Genomic DNA, 22,563 nt, shown 5'->3' with positions numbered 1-22,563 from the left:
CCCTGTACAGCCATAAACTTGATGGAATGTGAAAGACTAACGCAAAGTGTAAAGACGACAAGGTTCAGGGGATACAAAATGGCTGACCAAACATTTCTGGTCCTGCATGGAAATGGAAAAGGTTACAGAAGTTTTTGGCGAACCCGGCCAACGTACCTGCACACGGTGATTGTCCTTATCGGCCACAATGATCCGTCTCTGACTGTCACAGGCAACCCCGGCTGGACGATCAAACTGACCAGGCCGAGAACCCAAGGACCCAAACTTATGGTGGAAGGCACCGCAAGGCTTGAAGATCTGTTGACAGAAACTCTTCTTTACCGATTGGCTTTCAACAAGCTGACACTAGGGTTTTTAAAAGACAACCAGTTGAAACCAGTTGACCTGGAATCTACTAGACAAAGTTCAAGAGTTACATCCTGGCTGGAGAGCCAAAGAAAATAGAAACTTTCTCAGCAAAATGCATCTCATGTTTAACAACGCTGAACTAGAGTTTAGATTAGATCAAAATCCAACCCAACCCCAGAGCGCAGGAATTGTGTCTGAGCCCGATCCAACTCGACTAATTAACTTTAATTATAGGCCCGAGCCCAAAGTAAACCAGACATAATGAGATTTTACTGCTTTCGGGTGGGGTTTTTTACGTAAGCACTGTAACATCTTCCATTTTTAGCCTTTGTTTAACGTCTTTCAGCTCCATCTTGTTATAACCGCAGGGTGAGTGAAGGGCAAATCTTCTGGGATGTGTGATTGATGAGATCAGATCTCCGCAGCTGTTTGCCTGGAGATGACGGAGCCGCTGCGCTTGATACAGTCTGATGAACTTCTGCACCTCACTTTCTGTCTTTCTCCAACAGATCTCTATTTAGACTTTAATAAGTAGATTAACACAACTTTACATCTTGGATTCTCGTTTGCCTTTTTTTTTGCTGAAAGTATTGCAGGTTTACGAAACGCATAACAGAAATCCGAGCCGGCTCAGGTCATAAATCTAACCTCTACACTGAAGCTGCCAAGCTCAAAAACATCAATGTAGCCTTGACGTGTTTAGTGTGACGGTAAAGAGAACAATCCAGCAGATGGCTCTACCTGTATGCGGTTGTTGCTGCGATCCGCCACCACAACATATCCTTCCCTGTCCACGCTGATGCCCCAGGGGCGACACAGCTGGCCGTCCCCCTCCCCCTCACATCCGAAAGACGACATCTGGGAGCCGAGGGACCTGTAGTTCCGTCTGGACTTGACCGTCACCTTGAAGGGGCTGCCCTGGACGTGCTGATGGCACACCAACACAGACACCAGGTGCTCCCCCTCCATTTTTGGCAGGAAGCAGACGGTGTAGGAGCCGTTCTGGCGATCCGTTACCTCCACCGCGGACAGAGAGCCGTCTGTGACAGACATCACCATGGCCGACACGGTGTCGCCGCCGGAGATGCACGGCTCGCCGTCGTGGTCGTATCCGATGACGGTGAAGGACGCAGGCTTCCCGCACAGTACGTTTTTCAGACCTTCGCCGTGGACTTTGGTGACGGGGGCAAAGGCGCTGCTGCTGATCAGGCCCATGGATTGGATGGCTATGTACAGAGCCTGGTTGAGCAAATTCACATATGAAAAGCAAGCAAACCGTGCCATGTGTGCAACTAGACTAATAAAGCTTGTGATTACTGCAGAGTGAGAGATCTAGTGTCAGTCCCAACCTGGTCTGGAGGCGTGAACATGATGCGGTCGTCGTCTTGCGGCTGCATCAGCCCCCTGAGAGTCTTGAGTTCATGGATCTGGGTCAGCATTCTCTCCCTGGCCAGCAGCACGTCCAGGTGGTGGCCCTCATCCAGCATCTGGCTCACAGCAGCAATGGTACTGTCCAGCTTGGTCAGACTCTGGTGGAGTTTCTCCACCTGCAGGTACAGAGTCTTGGCCTTCATCTGACGGATCTTGTCCACCTGGGAACAGAGGGCAGGGTTAGAGATGAGAGACCAGGAGGAAGATTTCAGCGACTGCCGTCACTGAGTGAATTTTGCTGTCAGAGTCAGCACAGCGTAAAGGTATGTTGAGACTCAAAGTGGTAAACAAAGACATTCTTAGACCAGATTCCTACAAATCTTCCTTTTCCAAATGGAGCAGAGCTTCATTTTGCTCCACAGCGCCCTCTAGCAGGCAGTTTGAATTACAGCTTTGAAACACAAGAAACTAAAGAGACTTTTAGATGCTTCCAGTGAATCAAACAGGATGCTTTGCCTTTTTAATTGTTTCTGCAAGTTTAAGACTTTTAAATTGAAAATTAAATCGGCTTTATTTACATAGCACATTTTAGCAACAAGCCAGTTCAAAGTTCTTTTTATGAAAAACACAAAGAAGTAAACAATAATAAAACAAAAATAAATATTACATTTTGTCAAATTCCACCAAAATCATCAAGCAAATATACAAATATATTTATCAATACTAAGTAAAGCAAACTCTAAACAGCTGGGTTTTTAGATTTAATGAACTCCGTTTCAACTGTTTTGCAGTTTTCTGGAAGTTTGTTTCAGATTAAAGGAGCATAAAAGAAAAGCTTCATATACAAGCTTATAAAGAGAAAATAAATGACTCAGAGAGCCAAAATATGACATTGAAGTTTATTTATCTTATTTATTCAGCCTCCCTGGAGAAAATAAAAATGCCCCAAAGAAAATCCAAAAATGCAGCTGTAACATTTAAATCCATGATGAAGAGAAACAATAGCAAAGGAAATGTAGTTTCATAGATTCTATCAAACAGCAACTATATTTAAGTTTATCTATGCTGCACCACAGGAAATCGCCAATGACTTGTTAAACATGCAAACAATAAATTTTACTATAATTTTTTTTAAAGTAAAATTAACTGCAGAGTAATACAAACATGGCTTTGTCATTACAAGCTGCTTCCAGCAGCGCAGGCCTGTAGGGGGCAGCAATGAGCAGAAGCCAAAGCTTTTGCAAAAGCAAATATTGATCCCCACAGTTATTGTGCAACTGTGTGCCAATATCAGATATTTTTAGATTTTCTTTTCTTACAGTTGAGCTTTAAGTGAAAAAAGGCTTTCTTTTTAAATATTGTCAATTAACAAGACTAAAATCCTTTTGTTTTGTGATTCTAATCAATTTTACAAGTTCTTCGAGATAAAAATCTACTTTTTGTTAAAAAGCTCCTGTAGGGATTTTGTTATGCATTATTTGTGTGAGAAAATAAAACAGGAAACAAACTTTTAAGTGTTACGTAGCACATCTTCAAAAAGGAAGGAAAAAGCTGCATTTCTGATTGTTTAGGAAGCCAGATTGGCTTCCAGTGAAGTCAGAGCATAAAGGCCTAAAGAGGGTGGAGGCTGGTAGAACCTGAGCCTCACGGTCCGGTCTCTCACTTAACATCCACTGACAAAAAAAAAAAAAAAAAAAAGTTCAACACAATAGACTGACTGGCTCTTTGTTTCTTTCTGTCCCCTCCCTTTCCAAAGAGGCCAAAAGATCTGAAACATCAATTTGCATCTGTGAGACTAGAGTTACATTTTATAGATAGTGAGGACAAAGCCTGGAGTTGGGCTTTGTGACAGATACGCAGCTAGTTGTAGTTCCTGGGCTGAAGAGCAGACGGAGGAGAAGAGAGAGCCGGTGTTGGTTTCAGAGAAACAAAGCACAGATGGAAAAGCCAGACACAGCTCTTGATATTCTGCCATGTTTTAAAGCACCACTTAAATGTTACAACTTCCCAGGTCAGCAAATGTCTCTTCTACACACTTCCAGATGAAAACACAGTCACATAAAGTATATTGAGTTCTGTCTGTAGGAAAGTTTCTACTGCAGGCTCACAGTCAGGATTTATGTCAAGTTAATGCTGATTCACAGAGAGAAATATCAGTCAATTTGACACCAAGCATGACAATCACAGAAACTGCTAAAATTGGCAAACGGTTTTGTTAAGGCGATTCCAAAAAAGGAACCACGCAGGATCTGCAAATGGAGTCCAATGTTGCCGGAAATGATGGGGAAAGAACTGGATAAAGTCACGCCTGTGGGATGAACCAAAGGTCTGGTTTGAAAACCTCTGGAGGAAAAGTTTACGGTCTCTTTACTGAGATGTTACACAAAGCACCAGAGTTTTCTCAAGCTGTATGAAGCACTGAGTGAATGTATTGCCCCTCCCCAACCTGCTGCTACATACTTCCTATCATCTGGCTAAAACACTTTGTCTAATCTTACAAGAAATCAAAAGTTGGCCGTTTGGAAATATTTTTGACATGAAAAACGCCCATCGCGCTGCCAACCCGTCACTAATATGAGCTTGCTAAAGAAATTTTACACCCCATGTTTAAGAAACTGCTACTAAATTGGCTAAAATATCAATTAAAATGTCATTCTCAGCAGTTACAAAAATAAAAATATGTGAGCAATACCAGAACTGTAGAGATTTTCTCACTTTTAAAACAGTAGAAATAAATATTAGCCTTCTAGATTAAATATGCTTTTGTTAAGAATTATGCAAACTTGTTTTTACTTAAGGTCATCAAACTGTAAGAATCTCATTGTGAATAAATAATGGTTAAAAGTCTGCTCAGTTGTAGCTGAATTCTGCTGTTTAAACACCAAATCAATCCACTTTGGTTCTATTGAACGCCTGACAGAAATCTATATTGGTAGGAAACTGGATTATAATGACATCACCTGGTCATGGATGAATGGGTTAATCTTATAGTGTGGTAAGTGGGATTAAAGAGGAAACAGAGTCATTTAAAATTATCCCCGAGAACCCACAGCTCTCTCTCTCATGGAGGGGCGTGAAGGTAAAACGATGCAACGTCACAGTTCAGAACTGAATGACTGGTTTCCTTAATATTAACAAAAATCATTTTTAAAATTACTACTGCATAATCAGCCATGTTGGCAGAATATTTTTAAGAACTTTGACATTGCATGAGGTTGTAGAAGTTGAAAAAGGAAAGGTGAATATAATTGTAGATGTTTTTCTTTCACAATCATTACAGTGAGATCTCTTTAGTAATCACCCAACCTGAAACGGCTGGACAGACACAGTGGAGGAAATTTGAAATTCAAACATGAAGAGATTTACATACATCCTAAAACAATCAAAGAAGAACTGATCAGGTTATTGTAGCAACATTTCCTTTATAACATTAAGGCTTGTAGTTCTTCTAATCATAAACCAAATAAAGTCCCAGAATAACCAGATTTTTCCAGCTGAATGAGGCAAGAAAACCAAACCTCCCCTACAAGTTGCTGAGCACTGCCAGTCAGCTAGATGAAAGAGCGCCATTACACTGACTCAGAAAAAGAAACTATTCCAGTCATAAAATGTAGTGGAAAATAAGATAAATGAACAGCTTATTAGACTTGTGATTGAAAGCATTTTGAAAACAATCCTTCTGAACAATAATCACTTGGACATGATCAACACTGTAAGAATCTCATAGTGAAAACTCGTATTCTGCCTGCTGCCTTTAGGCCTTTTGTTTAACTTGGAACTGTTGCATCTAGGGCTGTAGTGATACAATAATCTCACAATACACAATATTCTGCTCACGATATGATATATGTACATAGATATATATATATAGCGATATTCAGCAAACGATACAATTCAATACACTTTTACGATTTTCTGAAAGATTTTATAGGGACAGAATGATTTTGGTGACATTTTGTGACTGTTATAGAGTTGGACTGAATTAATTTAACTGAAAACTGATTAAAAACACCAACTACACAATACCTGGCTCTGGTTGGACATGGACACAGACTTAAAAGTCAACAGCTGGACAAAATGAATCAAAGTGGTGCGAAAACATGCTTCTTTTAATTAAAACAGTACAAACTGTAGCTTACATGAATTTCTTTTTTTTTTTAAAGGTTTTATCAGCTCTAGTGGCCTTTATTTGATAGTTAGTTGACAGGAAAGTGGGTAATGAGAGAAGGGAAAAGACATGCGGCAAAGGTTGCCAGGCTGGGAATCGAACCCGCAACAGCCACGTTGAGGACTGAGGCCTCCATATGTGGACTGTGATTAACCCCTGCACCACCACAGCACACTGCTTACATGCATTTCTAAAGTAAATAAAGTGCACCAAGTACCCTGCTCTCAATAGTTTGATACTTTTTTAACCTTGACACTTAACATCTGAAGGAATCACTCTAAGCCTGATGACCTATTCACTTTCCCAGTGAAGCAAGCAGTGGGTGTGCAAGGTGACAGTTGGGTGTTACGATACTTGCTGATGAATATCGATTTTTTTTCTTTCTAGGAAAGAAAATATCGATATACATCACAAAATCGATATTATTACACAGCCCTAGTTGTATCTTTGTTATAGCAGGTTGTTGTGAGGCGCAGAGCCTAAACCAGGATATGATCAGGTTTTTCATCTGATGCAACAGGAGCAGCAGCGGTCAGAGCTGAACAAGCAGCCGTGTGAAACGCAGAGGAAACATGGCTGCCGCCGCTGCAGCGTTGGACACTACGGCCTCTGTGTCATCACAGGCTAAAAGGAGAGGCTGACATGAGGGGGGGCTTCACCTCCGTGTCATCGTGACAGTCTGCCTTGTTAAGTCAAATTACATCCTAAACAATAAGAATATGTTTAAAAGCTGCAGATAAATTTCTTTAGAAATGGGAAATGTGCCGATACTGGATTGTAATGTAAAATAAAATGAGATAATTCCATTGTTTCATGTGGTTTGTTGAAAAACTTCTTACATTTTTAAAAAAAGATACAATCACAATTTAGTAAATACATTTTTTTTAAATTAACTAATGTTATTTTACTGCCGTTGTCAAAAATTACCAGTAAAATCCTGCATGTTAAAGTCAAAATGCATGTAAGAAAATCCAGTCAATATAAAACAGGACAAGAAAAAAAATCTTTGACTATTTTATATTTATAGAAAAGTCCTATATTACTAAGTTTTTCTTCTAAACTAATTCAAAATACACTGTTGGATCATAGTTCTTTCATGATAGCTACACAGAAAACAAGAGGCAACGTCTCACTGTGTGGGTTACAGAAGTCATACATCACCTCAAAACTAAAAAAGTGATTACAGAATTACTTTTGTATGCTCTTAGCATCATATATTAGCAGTTAGCATGCTATGCTTAGCACAGGGCATTTCCCTAAAACCAACCAACATTTTTTTTTTCTTTTTCCTAATCCAGCCGACATGTTCCATAACAAATCTGGAGCTTTTAAAAATGATTATGAGAAACTTCTCCTGGTAACAGCCAATGAAAACTGTGTCCTTCCTAGAAGATCCTTAGAGGCTTTAAAGCCGACACCTTCCTCCCTCCTCTAGTCGTCTTCATCAGGATCTACTTACACACTGAAACGGCGTTCGTTAAACCTGGTAATGGTTGAATTTACCAATACAGAGTTTCCTCTCCATGTAACTGATTGTGACGTATTGCTACAGCAAAATATACACGTTAAAATAACGCAAAGCAAATCAGAGCTTGAAATAACTTTAAATTTTATTTTAAAAAGCTGCACTGCTCTGCTCTCAGGGGTGAAGAAAAACTAAAGAGTCTGAAGTAAAGGGAGAGAAAAAGCAAAAGTTACATAAGGTTAGGTTGAATGTATTTTTAGTTCCAACCTGTGAAAACGACAGTAATGTCATCGCATGTTGCATTTTATTGATGGCAAAGTAGTTAATAAAAAAATAAAAAATGTACAAAAAATAATTTTAAAAAGTTTTAAAAAATTAAGCAAATATCGTTCTGGACAAATTGAACCTGAACAAAGGCATCATTCAACTCTCAAAAACGTGTAATTTTCAGCAGACCTGCTGACCGGCTGGTCGCTGCTCAGCTGAACGCCTCACGCTTTGTTTTTTTTAAACAACCATTAACGTGTAAAATTTGCAAAATTGAGCCAGAGTCTCCCTCCTGGTTTTGAAACTCTTCGATAAAAACTTGCCGCGATCTCGTGTATTTGCAGATCTGAGCTGGACTAAAAGCCTAGAAGCATTTGAGCGTGAAGAACATTCACCTCAGTGCAAACTGGACAGATTGGGGGAATTTAAGGAGCCAAAAAGCCACTTCAAAAGAGGAAAAACAGAGAACATATGGCTTATTCCTGACATGAGGCAGAAGGCTATGAACTGTTTCAATAAGATCCCCTCCTGCCGTGTGGAAGAAGCCTCCCGACGCTGCAGCTCGGCCCAGACCTCCCCCTCCCCGTCTCCATCACCATCACATTCGATTAGCTGCAGCCCCTCCTGAAGCTACCCATATGGTCATCCTTAACAATGAAATTTCACACACAAAGCTGACTCATTTAGCCAACCACCCCCCCAACCCACAGGAAGAAATTTATACATTTAACGAGATCATTTCCTGTTTCACCACCACACAGGCTCTCCTTCAGCCCATTTGGAGAAAAGAGAGAGAAATCATGAAGATTTAAGGTGGGGAGGAGTCGATGCAACTTTCACTCAGGAGGCGATGCAAAGGAGGTCCTCTTAAAAACATGGAGCCAATAAATAAATGTTAAACATGTAATATTAAAGATTTATATCAGTTAATCTTGTTGCGGATTGTTCCTCACAGCTTTTAGTGTCGACACATTTCATGTAGGAGTTTTCCACGATTTAAGATTTAACGTCTCTGGGGTTTCCAGTAAAGGTAAAAAATGTTCACTGTTAATGTAAACGTAAATATTTTTCTACAGTTCTTATTCAACCAGAGAGATAGCTGGTTTTCAGTTAATAAAAACTAACAAAACATTTTTACTGAAATAAAAACGTAACGGGGGGAAAAACTAAAACTACCTGCAACTAAATTGTGTGTTTATAAAAACTAACTTATTGAAATTATAGATATAATATCCTCTGTTTTTGTGTTTATGAATCTACTTATTAAACTTTTCTGAAATTGATTTTATCCCCACACAAGCCGTTTACGCCAGCTGTAGGAAAAATATGGAACTCCATAATCCTGGCGGCGCCAACGTTAGTTTGCAAAACTTCAATTGTTGTTTAATAATAAAATAATAACAAAAAACTGTCCAAAACTGCCATCTTCTGTTGATTATATATCACACAATCTATGGACATAATCGCAATACAATATTTTGACTTTTTTGAATTCTGAACCTAACAATTAACCAAAGTATGAAAAAACAAACTACTACTATTAAAAACTATTAAAACTAAAACTAAATATTTAACTAATAAAGACCAGATTTTAAAATCTAATTATAGCTAAATGAATGAAAACAAGTCACAACGAAATAAAACTAAACTCTAATAAAAAAAACTCTAAGCTATTCCAACCCTGAGGTGGATGAATGATTAGCATGTTAGCATTGTGTATTTGAGTTTCACTAGCAGCATCTGCCCTCCATCATCATTTAGATGGATAAAAAGTAACGAGTAATGTGTCTTTTTCTATCTTAAGCTGCTTAGAATGCTCACTGGGCAAAACCAGTGACTAAATCGCTGGTTCTACCAAGTTGAAACTGGAACAGGATTAAGTTGGGCGAGGCTTTACTCCCAGATAAACGGCGGCTCACCTTCCACAGCAGCTCACACTCCCTCTCCTCCAGAGCTTTCTTGTGTCTCAGAACGAGAGCCTTCACTTCGGTCTGCACCACCTTGGCCTTGATCTCCACCTGCTCCGCCATGGCCTGGACCTTTTCCATGCTTTGCTGGAAAATAATAATAATAAAAAAAAGGAAAACAATTGAAAAATGCAGTGAAACAAACAAACAAACAAAAAAAGCCATTACAAGGCAGAGACTTGAAGGTATGTGAAAATAAAAAAGATGATCAATAAATTGAAACTGAGACACAGGAAATGCTTATTGGCTTATCTGTTATTTTACACAAAGTATAGATGACCTCCAAAAACAGGAAACGGAGCATCAGGAAACATTAATAGAAAAAAAAAAGAAAACATTTTCCTGGCAAGTGAATGGATGAACACCTGCTCTTTGTTTTGGCTTCATTCCTTCATAACAATCGCTGGTTGGAGGCAGAGAGAAAGGAAACATGGGTTAGGAATGGGAAGTCCCTTCACTCACGCATAAAATGATTTACATCCTGCTGTTTGGGAAAATGTCCACTCTTTCTAGAGTAGGAATTTTATTTCAGAAACATTATTAATAGAGGCAATGTTGTTTAACGTGAGCTGCACCACATGATGTAAAAACCTTAATGAAAATATCCAAAAGAGACATTAAAATGTTCCAACACGCAAGATTAAAGAGCAAAAAACATAAACAGAAAAATATGAATTATAAAAATAAAAGAAGACATTTACTGCTGTAAAAATCCAAACGAGTTTTCAATGCCAAGAAAAAGAATTGTCTTTAAGCTAGCTGTTAGCTTTAGCCTCTATGACCAACTAATCTGGATTAGAGTGAGAACCGCAGAGAATTTGTCCTCCATGTAAGAAATGAACTGTTCAGAACAAAAACCTGAACATGAGTGCAAATGTCAAAAAATTATAAAGATAAAATAAATCTTTGTTTGAAACCTTTCAGAGTGTTAAGATGGAAAATAAACATTTCTTTGCTTCTCTTAAAAAACTGAATTTGATTTTTTCCCCCCAAAGTAAATAATTCATCTTTCTATCAATGGACATTTTTTTTTCTGTGCTTTTCATTTACAAGTCTATTTCAATGACGTGTTGGCGAAGAGTCAAGATAAAGAAGCGACTGAAATAAGATAAAAGGTCCACAAAGTTGCCTAAAAACACGGGACGGCAACATCTTGACTGCGGAGTGTTTTTCACAAGTGTCAGGAACGTCTGAAGAAGAAGAAGAGACGTTAGAAAGCCTGAGAAGAGCAAATCAAGAAGTAGCTCAAAATGTGATTTTCTCTATGATTAAATACTATTTCACCAGATTTTTAAAGATGCAATTTGTGTGAAATTAGGAATAAAACCTAACATTGCTTTTTGCTTTAATTGCAAAAGTGAACACACAATTTTAAACTTTACAGAATATTTTAATGAGGCAAGAATTTAAAAAGGAAATGATTTTATTGTACCAACCTGGATACTGTTTGGTCTTATTTTACAGGCCAACATTAAATAATCAAACTTTAAAAGAGAGGCGCCCCTTTTATTACCACCTGATGCAATTAAAAAAAAAAAAAAAAAGCCAGGCCGCAGCATTTACGACGCACAATTTGGCCTAAATGAGGAGTATTCTCTTTGTCTCCTTCTGCCCACTGAGTTTTATCAGGGCCTTTTTCCTCTGGCATCTCCTGGGAGGTCACGAGGTGAGCTGGACCTCACAGGCTCCGAGGGGAGGTGGGATAAGGCTTCCTTTGTCATATCTGCCACTGAGATCAAAGGTCACCTAAACCTCTACAGGTCGTGATCCGCAATCCCTGTCTTAAGACGCATACGGCCCACCCCCATCACACCCCGGCAGGAACAAAGGCGGCTCTTTCTTTTCTCTGGCCGTGTCACGCGAGATGGCCGGCAAAAGGAACAACTAAATCAGGCAGGAAAGGAATGAATTAACGGGGAGCTAATATCGCTTGGGACGGGAGTCGTTAGGAACATTTTTCAACTCTCTGCACCTCGACGGTTGTCTCTCTAGGTCTTTCCACCAACGGTCATTATTCATCACATTTTGTAACGTTACATACGCCTTAGCGCATTTTATTAGAATTTAATGCAAGTAAAACAGAGCATAGATGTTCAACGAAAGCTTTCCAAATTGTTTACGAATGAAATTTGAAAAGTGCGGCACGCATCGTTTCCTGCAGCATTTTCTCTCTTGCATTTATCCGATACTCCTTCCAGTCTTTGTGTCGCCATCAACGCTCCCAAAGGAGCACAGCTTGGCGTACAAAGAGCCGAACTAACCAATAAAAAAAACAAAAAAAAAACACAGCAGAAGCAGAGAGTTTTGACCAACTAGGAGGTCACAAGTCCCGGGTCAGAGGTCAGAGGAGATAATGGGTGTAGAGTGGACGGAAATTTCCTACCTCAGGGGACAGAAGCGTCTGCCAGTGTTTACATATTATCTGGCGTCAGCGTTTAGTCCCACAGTGACCTGGATAGAAGTGGACAAACACGCCGAGCGGCTCAAGGTGCTGCCGGTGCGTCTCCTGGCTCACATCCTGAAGCTTCATTTGGTAAAACACAACCTCACTGATGTGCTCACCATTTATTTTTCTTTCCAAATGGAGCCTAAATGTTAAGCGAGTTTTCCTACACGAGGCCTCAAACAGCCATGTTGTGATATCTGGGAATTTCAGAAGAATCCAACAAACACCCGCAATGACATAAGCACTCCGGCAGAAAGATACGAAGTCTGACCCGGCCAGACGAGGGGTCAGGCTGAGAAAATGGATAGGTGGGGCACATGCTCCGAGTGCTGGAGATAATGCATGTCCGAATGTCATATGACCTCAGTGGAAAAGCTCGAGTTTCATGTTTTGGGGCGAGTATTTACCAAGGTCACAACTCTGCCCCACCTTCCAGGCAAATTAGATAACGGCCGCGTTTCTGACCTGCCCTGATAACTTTGCAGGTTTCAAGCTGCTTTTCTGAGTCGTTCCTTTTCTCTGCTGTCAGAAATTGTTGATTTAAACTTTACATTTTGGACAAAGATTATAACACTATCTGCAAAGAGTAAATTGTCAAAATTATGTAGAGTTGAAGACGCGTCTGAATGTTAAGTTATGCAGAAAATTTCTATCAAGAATTTAAAAAAAAAAAAAAAAAAAAAACAGAAACTGGTGACTGGAACCAGACAGTTTTCTGCCCGTTGGAAGTTTTACAAAGCCTTTCTGGTCATGTCAGGCAGCTTATTCAGTTAATTACTCAGCAGGTTATTATTGGACTGGATGGTTAAAGTTTGAGGAAACAAAACAAACATTACATTTTATTCTTTTAACAAACCTGTGTGTATGGGAGAATGGAAACTCATCCAATTTTTCAGCCAACAATTCTAATATTCTAATTTGGTTGTGTTTGTCAACCTGGCTCCAGCAGCACATTCAAGCTGAGGCTAAAGCCGAGAGTCTCTCTCTAGCCGGTTCTGTTCTGGCCAAGTTGGGCGTTTCTCCATTGGCAGTGCGTTCCTAATCATGTGGGTGTGAACATGAGGGTACAGCAGCTGTAATCGACTCTCCAAAGTCAATTAGCTCAAGCCGACTTTGGCGTCAAGTCTCTTAGAAATCTCTCGGTATATTTGTTTGTTGCCGGTTGTCCCGTCCAGTTGACACCGTATGTGCTCTTACGCAGGTGCTGCCTTCGCTTCTCTTGTTCATGGACTAATCAACAAATCCAGTCTGCTGCCTATTAAATTGCTAGGTCTGGTTTGTACTGTGGCTCCAAAGAACAGGGAAGAATCGCACAGAAACCACAAATGGAGACAAATCTGTCATAGTTACGGTTTGAAAGGGTGATGCAGGAAGACCGTTCCTCTCCACCCCCAAATTCTGGAGGTAATTTCCGATAAAACGTCAAAAAGCAGTGGGTCAGGGTCATCAAAGTCTCATCTTATCTCTCTCCATTAAGATGGCCTCCAATGAGCCTCGTTTTTCCAGTGAAGGAGGTGCTACACCTCACAGTCACACTAAGTCCAACCATGAAGGAAATCGAAGGGTTAAACCAGGCATGTTCAAAAGCATCGTTACAAAACATCGATTAGTCTCCAATAAAAACTGACTACCCTATCTTTGTAATTTCATTTTAAATTCTCAGTTTTTCCTGCTCCCGTGAGTTGGGATTACTTAAAAATTCAATGTTTCATTTTATTCCTTTTGGTAAAAATTATTCTCATGTAGTGTAAATATGAACATTTCTAAATTTGAGATTAAAAAAAGTTTTCTACCACTATGTAGCAATTCTGCACAAAGCTCAAAATTGAATCAGTGTTAGTGGCAGATCTGAGCACCATCAGCCCTGGATAATACTCCTCCATGAACATATTATTATTATTTTCATATTATATTTTCATGAACATATTATTATTATATTGGTACATTAAAAAAAATCTGTTATATACCAGGAATGAAATTTAAAAAGTTACATTTTAGGAATTTAAGTTTTTCATACAAATTATAAACTTAAGTTCATATACAATATTTCTATTATTTCTATTGGAATATTTAAAAAATGTCATTGTGGCAAAGGGAGCACAAAGTGAATGGACCTTTCCAAAGGGAAAGTTTCAGATATTATTAGAATTCAGCCAATAGTTGAAAACAATTGTAATTACTTTGGTGACACATCCTGGTTTAATTGTGCATCTCCAATAAACATCAAACTGATTCCTGGTTTAAGCAATGAGACATGCTGCTAAAATATGTGGAAGAAACAATGGTTAGTTTAGCTGTATGTCTTAAATGTGAAGCACAATTACTAATCATGTTCAAAGATTATTTTATTATTCTTAAACATTGTATTAAGAAATCTCAGAAAGACACGCCAAAGAATTTTTTCTGGACATTTTAATTGATTGTAGTTTCAATGCTTTTCCCTCCCTAAGTATTTTCAGACTCTTGTTTCCTAATCACCTTTAAAAAAATGCTAGACTTCAACAGTTTTTTGATTTTCTAGCAGAAGCTATGACGTAAATGTCACCAGACGCAGATAAAAAGAAATGCATGTTATCACCTTAGAGTCAAACCCTTGGAGATAAACGGCTGGCGCCTTTAAACTCCAGCAGCCGTCAGCAGAGTGAAGAGCAGTGAGGAAATAGAGACTCCTGCTTTAGCTCAACACCTAAAACTGGAAACTTTCCCAAAAATATTCAGAAAAAACACAAGAAAATGCTGCTCTCCTTCTAAACAGAGCTGCTTCACATATATACATTTCATACTTCTGTCTCAACTAATGATAAAATGCTAAACATTTAGCCTGCTGGTACCAGACTCGACCCATTTGCAGTTCTTCAGTGAAAAGGAAAAACATGACCGCCCTCCACCCCCTTCTTATATGTTCAGATAAAACCAGAATGCAAAGAAAGTTCAAGAAGGTGCAACCTAAACTATAATCATGTAAATGAAGAGGCGTAATTAGTATGCGCATATGTGTGAGAGAGTTGGGTGGAGTGAGACGTGGGTGGGTGAAGGAGTGAAAAGGGGAAGGGCAAGTGTTCCACTTCTTTAAAAGAAGTGGGTATTTTTCCTTTCTCTGAAATCCTTTAAATACCTCACCTACCCTCCCCCAGCGCCCCCTATGAGTCTCCTCCCCGTCCTCCCCCTCTGACCCCGAGCCCTGCCCCCGCCGGAATTCAACTCATGCGACCCCACCCCCTTTTTAAGGGCCAGCTGGACACCTCTAACCCCGGGGCTCCCCGGCCGCCCAGTACTGGTCACTCGCTCAGATATGCAAGCTGAGCGGCTCTGATGTCCGCGCGCGCTAGCTGCTAGCCGCTAGCCGCTAGCTGCTGCGATTTTTAAAGGCACAGCTGCTCCCCTCAGGTCCTGCTTAGTGGTGGAGGAGATGGATGAGGGCAGCTCTGGGAGCTTTAATCTCGTATGGGAGACCTCTCCTTTGTTAGCAATCTGTTTGGCCTATTTTATTACAGTGCAGTGATTTTAGTGACGCCATTACTGCTATTAATTTGACTATGTTCTAAATAAATGCGCACACACTGATGCTCCCGTCTGGTGTCGCACACTGCTGATGTTTTTTTGATTTTTAGTTCATTTTAAACTGTAAATCTAAATTTTCACAGAAAATATTTCACATTTTCTGACTGAAGTCTGGGCAACATGGACTGAAAGTTTTATCACAATATTCTGTAGTAATGTTGTGATAATGACAAAAGTGAAAATGCACCATTTATTTCTTCTTTTTTTAGGTAACATGACTCAACGGCACAGCAGTCAAAGCCCCACAAACACAAATATTTCTCTTGAAAAAACGTCTACCAAGTATCTTCCGGACACCAATCACACTTCATAAAAATATGTCAAAGAAGTGGGATTTTTATCATTAACCTGGTCATAGTAACTGCATTTAATCAAGGTTTCAAATTTATTGGTATTTTTTGATACTTTCAATGGAAAAAAAATCAATAGAAAAAGTAACAGTTTGGTTTCTTTTTTAAACACCATGACTCGGAATTTATCAAGCAACGATGAATCAAAATTCTTATGATGAGGAATTTATCACGATAAATGATAACCGATACATCGTCTTGGAGTTTCCTTTGGGGCAACTAAGCATGAAACCACAGCAGTGAGGAAATGTCGTTCGTTTTCAGCTTTACACAAACAGAAACCATTCTAGCATTAAATGTTAAACAGTGGCAGTCAGGAAACCGTAGCATGTTGAGAGAAGACCCAACGCGCCCTCACCTGGACAGCCTGTCGCCCCTGCTGAGCGTCTGCCAGCAGCTGGATGGTGATGGCCCTGCAGTCCTGCACGGCGTCCTGCAGGTAGACGTAGGTGTGGCCAATGTGACGGCCCACGCTGCACTCCCTGCAGATCGGCACCGAGCAGGTTTCGCAGAAGAACAGGAACACCTGCACAAAAACCAACGCAGGAGGAATTAGTTTACTCTTTTGGAAAAGCGCAACCTGAAAGAGTCTGTGGGGAAACTTTTGGGCCCCAATCGGAAATGTTTGTGCAGCAGAATAACCTGCTAATTTTATTTAAAGATCACATGGGTTTTATCTACATCTGGTGGCTCTCGTTACATTCAAGTTACCTTTATGATTAACAGAAAAAAAAAAAAAGGCACTGAGAAACTACATTTAAAGTGGCAGAGTGTTATGACTGGCTAAGAATTATTTTTGATACGAAAATTAAGAACACAAGGAAAAAGAGTCATCAGAGAAATAAAAGGTTGTAATCAGAGAAAGTAATGTGAGAATAAAGAAGTCGTAATATTTGAGGCATCATAATACTCAAAATGTTGCAACACATCAAAAAAGTTGTAATACGAGACAAAAACCCATAACTGAATAAAGTAAAAATATGATAATGTTGTACAAGTCAAAATAATAGCATGAAGTCAAAATAATACTGGAATAAATTAAATTAACTGCATAAAGTTGCAAAAACAAGGAAAAAAAAGTTAAAACACGAGAATAAAGTCATATGACAAAGACAAACCAAAGTTATGATACAGGAATAAGGAAATTATTAACAGAATAAAGATGTAAAAATATTAGTGTAACTACTCAATACAAGTATTTGACCTACTTTCTGATATCAATCACGTTTTACTTGTAATATGAGAAGTAAAAGTATTCACATCATGGAGTCCTAATAATACGAGAAGTCATAAAACAATAAAGTCCACACAAAACCAGAATAAAGTTGTAATACTAGAATGCAGAAGTAATTTTACGAGAACTCCTCAGTGAACATTTTTAAATTGATTTTTTTTCTTGTTTCCCATACAGGCGCTCGTGTTTAAAATTCAGGTGTTTAATGATACAAAACGAACCGGCACCATGACAAACTAAACACCATGGTCCTCTTCCCTTCCACTTCCCCCACAAACACAAAGCTAATTAAAAAGAGAAGAGCCATGAATGCTAACACAAGTCATCCATATGCATGCGTTGCCAGGGAGCCTCACATCCTCCGCCGCCCCGCAGATCGTTTCTCATTCAAAACACAGCCGGAGGAGGAAAACGGGAACCAAAGCCAGATCAATATCCAACATATGATGGCGTAAAAGACTCCAATTGAGTTTTACAGGCAATTCCAAATAACATATTTATATAAATGTACATGTTTAATATTAAAACCATTTCCATGTGCACTTACAAACGTTTGATGTATCCCAGTTAACTTTTTAATGGTGACTGAGGTTTATTATTCATTATATCTTGAGCCAACAACAAAATGTCTTCGAACCGACTCCCTCCAGCAGTACCTGTGTGTGTGTGTGTGTGTGTGTGTGTGTGTGTGTGTGTGAGTGAAAACTACACACATCAACCATGTCTGCCTCTAATCACTTGTTGACATTGTCAGAGCTACCGTTTCAAAGCAAACACGATGGAGGAACTCTGAAATTAGACACATTGTCTGCTTCATTTTCAGCTAAATGCGTAGTTGTGAAAACATTTGGACGGATGAGTGATTGATTATCTCTGTGGCTGTGTGTGTGTGTTAATGGGCAGAGTTTATGCAGCCGACCGGATCAATTCTGCATCAGCTGGTTGTAATCATCTAAACGCAGCAGATTTCAATCAGACAGACATTTCTGGCTTTCCTCTCTCAAGTAAAGTGTTTTGCAGGAGCAGATTGTTTACACTGGGGCACAGACTCTGGGTTGAATTTTTGTTTATTTCTTATCAGGTTTTTTAAATTTATAAATTCATGAGCAACATGTTTGTTTTGTTTATTCTTGGCTGGAGTGGGCGCTTTTTACGTGCATTTCACATTAAAGCAGAAATCTGATTTTATATTGTTGTAACGTGCAAAACATGATTTTTTTTTATTTAAAAAAGCTTTTCAGAGAAAACATTTAACTAGATTATTCAATGTATCTAAAAATTAGTAGATTAATAAAAATCCCTGCCCTACTTCATGATGTCAAGTCAGACAATTTGATCAAGCTTTTTTTTTGTGACAATTTCATTGAGTCATTATCTTTCGATAAAAATAAAAATAAGCAGATTTTTTTTACGTCATGCGTTACATTATTTTATTACGTCAATAAATGCATTTTGTCGCAATAAGTTTCACTTTGTGGAATATAATCCCTTGATTTTGATGAAAATCAAACCGAAAAGAACGACTATGATTTGTATTCAGAAATTAGTCCATTAAATTCCAGAAAAACAATTTTTTTATACCCGTTTTAATTTTTCTACAAGGAAAAAAGCCGATTCGGTGCATTTTAAGAACCTTGTAAAGAGATTTTCTTTCAGAGTCGGAAAAGGTTTTATAATTAACTGGTCCCAGCTTAAAAACAAAACAAAAAGTCAGAATCCTTGCAGGGTTTTTACAGAGTAAACAAAATAAATAAATAAAAAAAGCACTTTTAAAAGGCTGACCAAAATTTCCCTGAGGAAACAAACGTGATTTAACCTTTGCTGTTAAAACCTAAGCCTTGCTATAAACCCCCCACTGCCTGAATCCGATTGGTTGTAATAGGAGGTTAATTAAATATGCACCATGCGTCATGTCCCAAAGAGACCCGGGATCAATGGCCTCCAATAGCAGCAGAGCGGAGAGGACGGAGAGGGGCCTGCAATCAATCCATCAATATTGGCGGTTCCCTTGGGGAGCGGTCTAATCTAATGAGTCACACACACAGAGACACACCTCCCCCTTTACTTCACTTCCTCCTCCTCCTCCTCTCTGCCTTCAGCTTAACCTCCTCTCTGGATCCTTTTCTTGCCGCCTCTACAGCCTCCGCCACAGTTTCTGCGCCGCCCCGTCACTCGGCTCGGCCTTCCCGACCAGGACCGGCCCGGTTCGGCCTGTCCCTCCCCCGCTGACATCTCCTGAATTCCAGAGGGAGACGGCGCACACACACACACACACACACACAAAAGGCTGGAATGCTGCTGGGTCGGGGTGGAGGAAGAGAGTGATGGATGAGGATGAGGAGGCTTGGGGGGACAAATGCTGATCGAATTGGTTATTAAACGACCAACCAGCGACGATGACGATAAATCTTCCCAGAAATTATTGCGATAAATGATAATATTGTTGTTTTGAGACAATATTCAACCAAAGATAATGCTTTATTAACGCCCAATCAAAGATTATTATTTTTTATTTTATTTTTTTTCCTAAAGAACATTTAACACTGAAACTGGAAACATTTCATATGTCCAAAATAAAACAATAATAATTAATATGGTTATAAAATCTCGGTAACCAAAATTGCATTGGTGTAGGCAGGGAAAACAAACTATTTTCTCCTGCGTGTCAAATGTTTGCAGCGTTTCTCAAAATGCTGGATTTTCAACACCATTAAAATGTTATCAAATCCTTAACAGCCGTTGCCCAAATGAAAATTATTGCACTCATTTTAATTTATAATGCTTATTGATTTATTGCTTATTGTGACAGGGTTAAGCATTTACTCTATTCATTATCTAATTAGCATTTAATTTTTTTTTTCAGTTTTACATCTAGAAAACTGGACAAATCTGAAAATTTCAGCCCTATTTTGACTTTTTATTCATTCTGCTCATTTTCTGTGATAATTCAGTAATTTTCTACTTTTACATCTAGAAAACAGACAAATCTGAAATGTTCAACCCCATTTTATAGCTGCAGATTTTGTTGCAAAGCTTAATGACTGTAATTTTCCAACAAAGGCCAGAAGGACCATGGAGAGAAGTGGCGTTGTGCTTTCACAAACGGCTGCAGGCCCTCGTCAACGCAGCGTCCAGCCTGGGTGTCATCAGCCGCTCCTCCAGGTGAAACGCGCTCCCCCCTTGGAGCCGTAGATTACATAATACACAGGCATCTTGGAAAACAGCTCAATATTATCGATCCACACAGAATACAGGCTCGTCTCGCAGGGCTTCATGGAAAGGTTCTGTTATCTCAGAGGGTTTTTTTTCTTCCTTTTCCTCTTCTCTTCACATCTAAAACTGAGTAAAAATTCATTTTTTGCTTTCGAATGACGACATGAAAGTGTCACGGAAAGTCACAGTGCATACGTGACTCAGAAATGGAAAAAACACCCCCCCAAAAAGAAAAAAAACCAGAGTGGAGGTGGTCGTGGTGCCGAGCTGTAAATTCCTCTGGAACCACCCTGCGAACGAGGCTTTGAGGCAGAAATGGCTCCTGCAGTCATTTAGAGCAATTGCAGCAGGGAAGCAATCAACAATTTGGAGGGTAATGTGGAGCTGAAGTCACAAATCCTAAGCAGACGCTTTTACTGCTGGGAGATGGGAAGCAGGTTGTAGTGTTTGCTTAGCGAACCGGAGGCTTCTTCTTTCTTCTCTCGATCCTTTAAAGTCGATTTCATTCGGTTCTCACAACATGAAATGTTTTATTTGTAAGGGTGGGGAAAAGGGCAAGAGCTTTCTCCAAGTGGCAGCGTACAGCAACAGCTGGGGAGGGGCAGAACTGCAGCGAGTTAAACTCACTCACCGACTCACTACTGGAAATAAGTGCTGTGAAAAATTTAATGATTTCAACATCATCAAGTCATGATGTGGGACTTATTTCTGTAAAACATCATAACGGGTATTTTAATCATTTTTCTTCAACTTTAGGCACGGTTTCCATGTAAGCAGAATTAATTAATCCAAGACTTCTTTAATGTTTGTTCTTCTACTGTCCAAAATGGTATTTGCCATTAGGTGTTGGCGATCTGGATTCTGTTTTATCACAATATCTTGCAGTGCTATTCTTATGATAACGACAAAAGTTAAAATAGGAACCATTTATTTCTTCTTTTTTACGTAATTGTATGGCCGGCTATTATAATCCTACAAACAAATACTGATCTTAAAAGACATTCCCATCTGTAATGCCCTTGTCTAGGACACAGTCGCATAAAAAAAGTTTGATTTGTATCACGAAATAGAACTTAAGTTTTACATTTCTTGGTATTCAATGATGCTTTTACAGAACCAACAGTGGAAAGAAAATAGTAAATCTAACAATACAGACAGTTTTGAGAGGGTTTAAAGATTAATTGGAATTTATTGTGGAAACAATAAATCAGGATTCCTGTTAGAAATGTATTACAATAAATGATGTGATAACCCTCATTGTGCCCACCCTCATTTTAGAAATGTTTCGAGAAAAAACTGTCGCAGTGCAAATATTCAGGAAGGAAAAAAAATCACGAACAATTTTATTTTCTACGTGTGTGTATATGAATTAGGTTTGAAATATGTTTTTGTATTTTTATAGTTAAATGTTTACATTTTTAAAAACTTAACGTTGGGCTGAATCTGCACAGTTTCAGAGAAACCATGGACAGAACTCTTTCACCTCTTCTTTTTTTAAGTTCTGCCTCAAATTAAATGACTTAAACTAATCATTAAACTACAGCTATAATTGTGATTTTTTTATTTTTTTTTAACTAAAAGTGGTACCTTCACCACCTGCTGCAGCACTGAAATGTGGAATTTGGAGAGTCAAATCATGACGGCTTTGTGTTCGCACAGCAGTTGCATCAGCTCCGTTTCCAATTCCCATCCTCCCCTTCAGCTGCACTTAGAACTGGGGGAGAGGGCACCGGCTCCACTAGCCATTAGCTCGGCCCCTTGCTGCATGCGCTGCCTGCGTGAACAGCCGACACAGGCGGTGGCGGCGGGGGAGGGGCTCCGAGGCAGCGGGGGCTGTGTAATGTCACACTGCAGCGCCAGAAAAACCAGAACGGCTCTGCAAAAAGTGTGAATTTGCACTTCAATAAAGAGAAAAAACAAGTCTGACGAGGTCTGATGAAGTCATCTGAACATTTACTGCACCTCCTGCCTTATTTCAGGATGTCTGCACTGAGTTTTAATGTGCATTTGCGTCGCTTAAAAATATATAAAGTATAAAAAAAAATTTAATGAAAATGACTAACTCGCAACATTTTTTAAAATCTAAGCTAAAAGAAACCAAATCTGTCCCCAGCAGCATGTATTCTCCTTTCCAGCTGGATGTCAGCGTCTCAGCTCTGTGGAAGTGACGGGG

The 22,563-nt window shown here is 39.3% G+C and overlaps 1 protein-coding gene across 1 annotated transcript in view; it reads right to left on the bottom strand.

Annotated features, from left to right (window-relative positions):
- trim71 (tripartite motif containing 71, E3 ubiquitin protein ligase) overlaps positions 1-22,563 on the bottom strand; it is a 40,797-nt gene that overhangs the window by 6,000 nt on the left and 12,234 nt on the right. The window contains exons 2-6 of the mRNA XM_015048853.1: positions 16,302-16,469; positions 9,539-9,673; positions 1,698-1,940; positions 1,090-1,587; positions 157-297 (exon numbers count right to left, since the gene is read on the bottom strand). Coding sequence (XP_014904339.1) covers positions 157-297; positions 1,090-1,587; positions 1,698-1,940; positions 9,539-9,673; positions 16,302-16,469 — 1,185 coding nt within the window. The remainder of the gene's footprint in view (positions 1-156; positions 298-1,089; positions 1,588-1,697; positions 1,941-9,538; positions 9,674-16,301; positions 16,470-22,563) is intronic.

The sequence above is a fragment of the Poecilia latipinna genome, unplaced genomic scaffold, assembly GCF_001443285.1.
Source record: "Poecilia latipinna isolate Pla-1442-1.1 unplaced genomic scaffold, P_latipinna-1.0 Scaffold907, whole genome shotgun sequence".
In the NCBI taxonomy this organism is placed as follows: Eukaryota; Metazoa; Chordata; class Actinopteri; order Cyprinodontiformes; family Poeciliidae; genus Poecilia; species Poecilia latipinna.
Note: the sequence above shows the minus strand (reverse complement) of the source record. Positions and strands in the feature narration are given on the sequence as shown.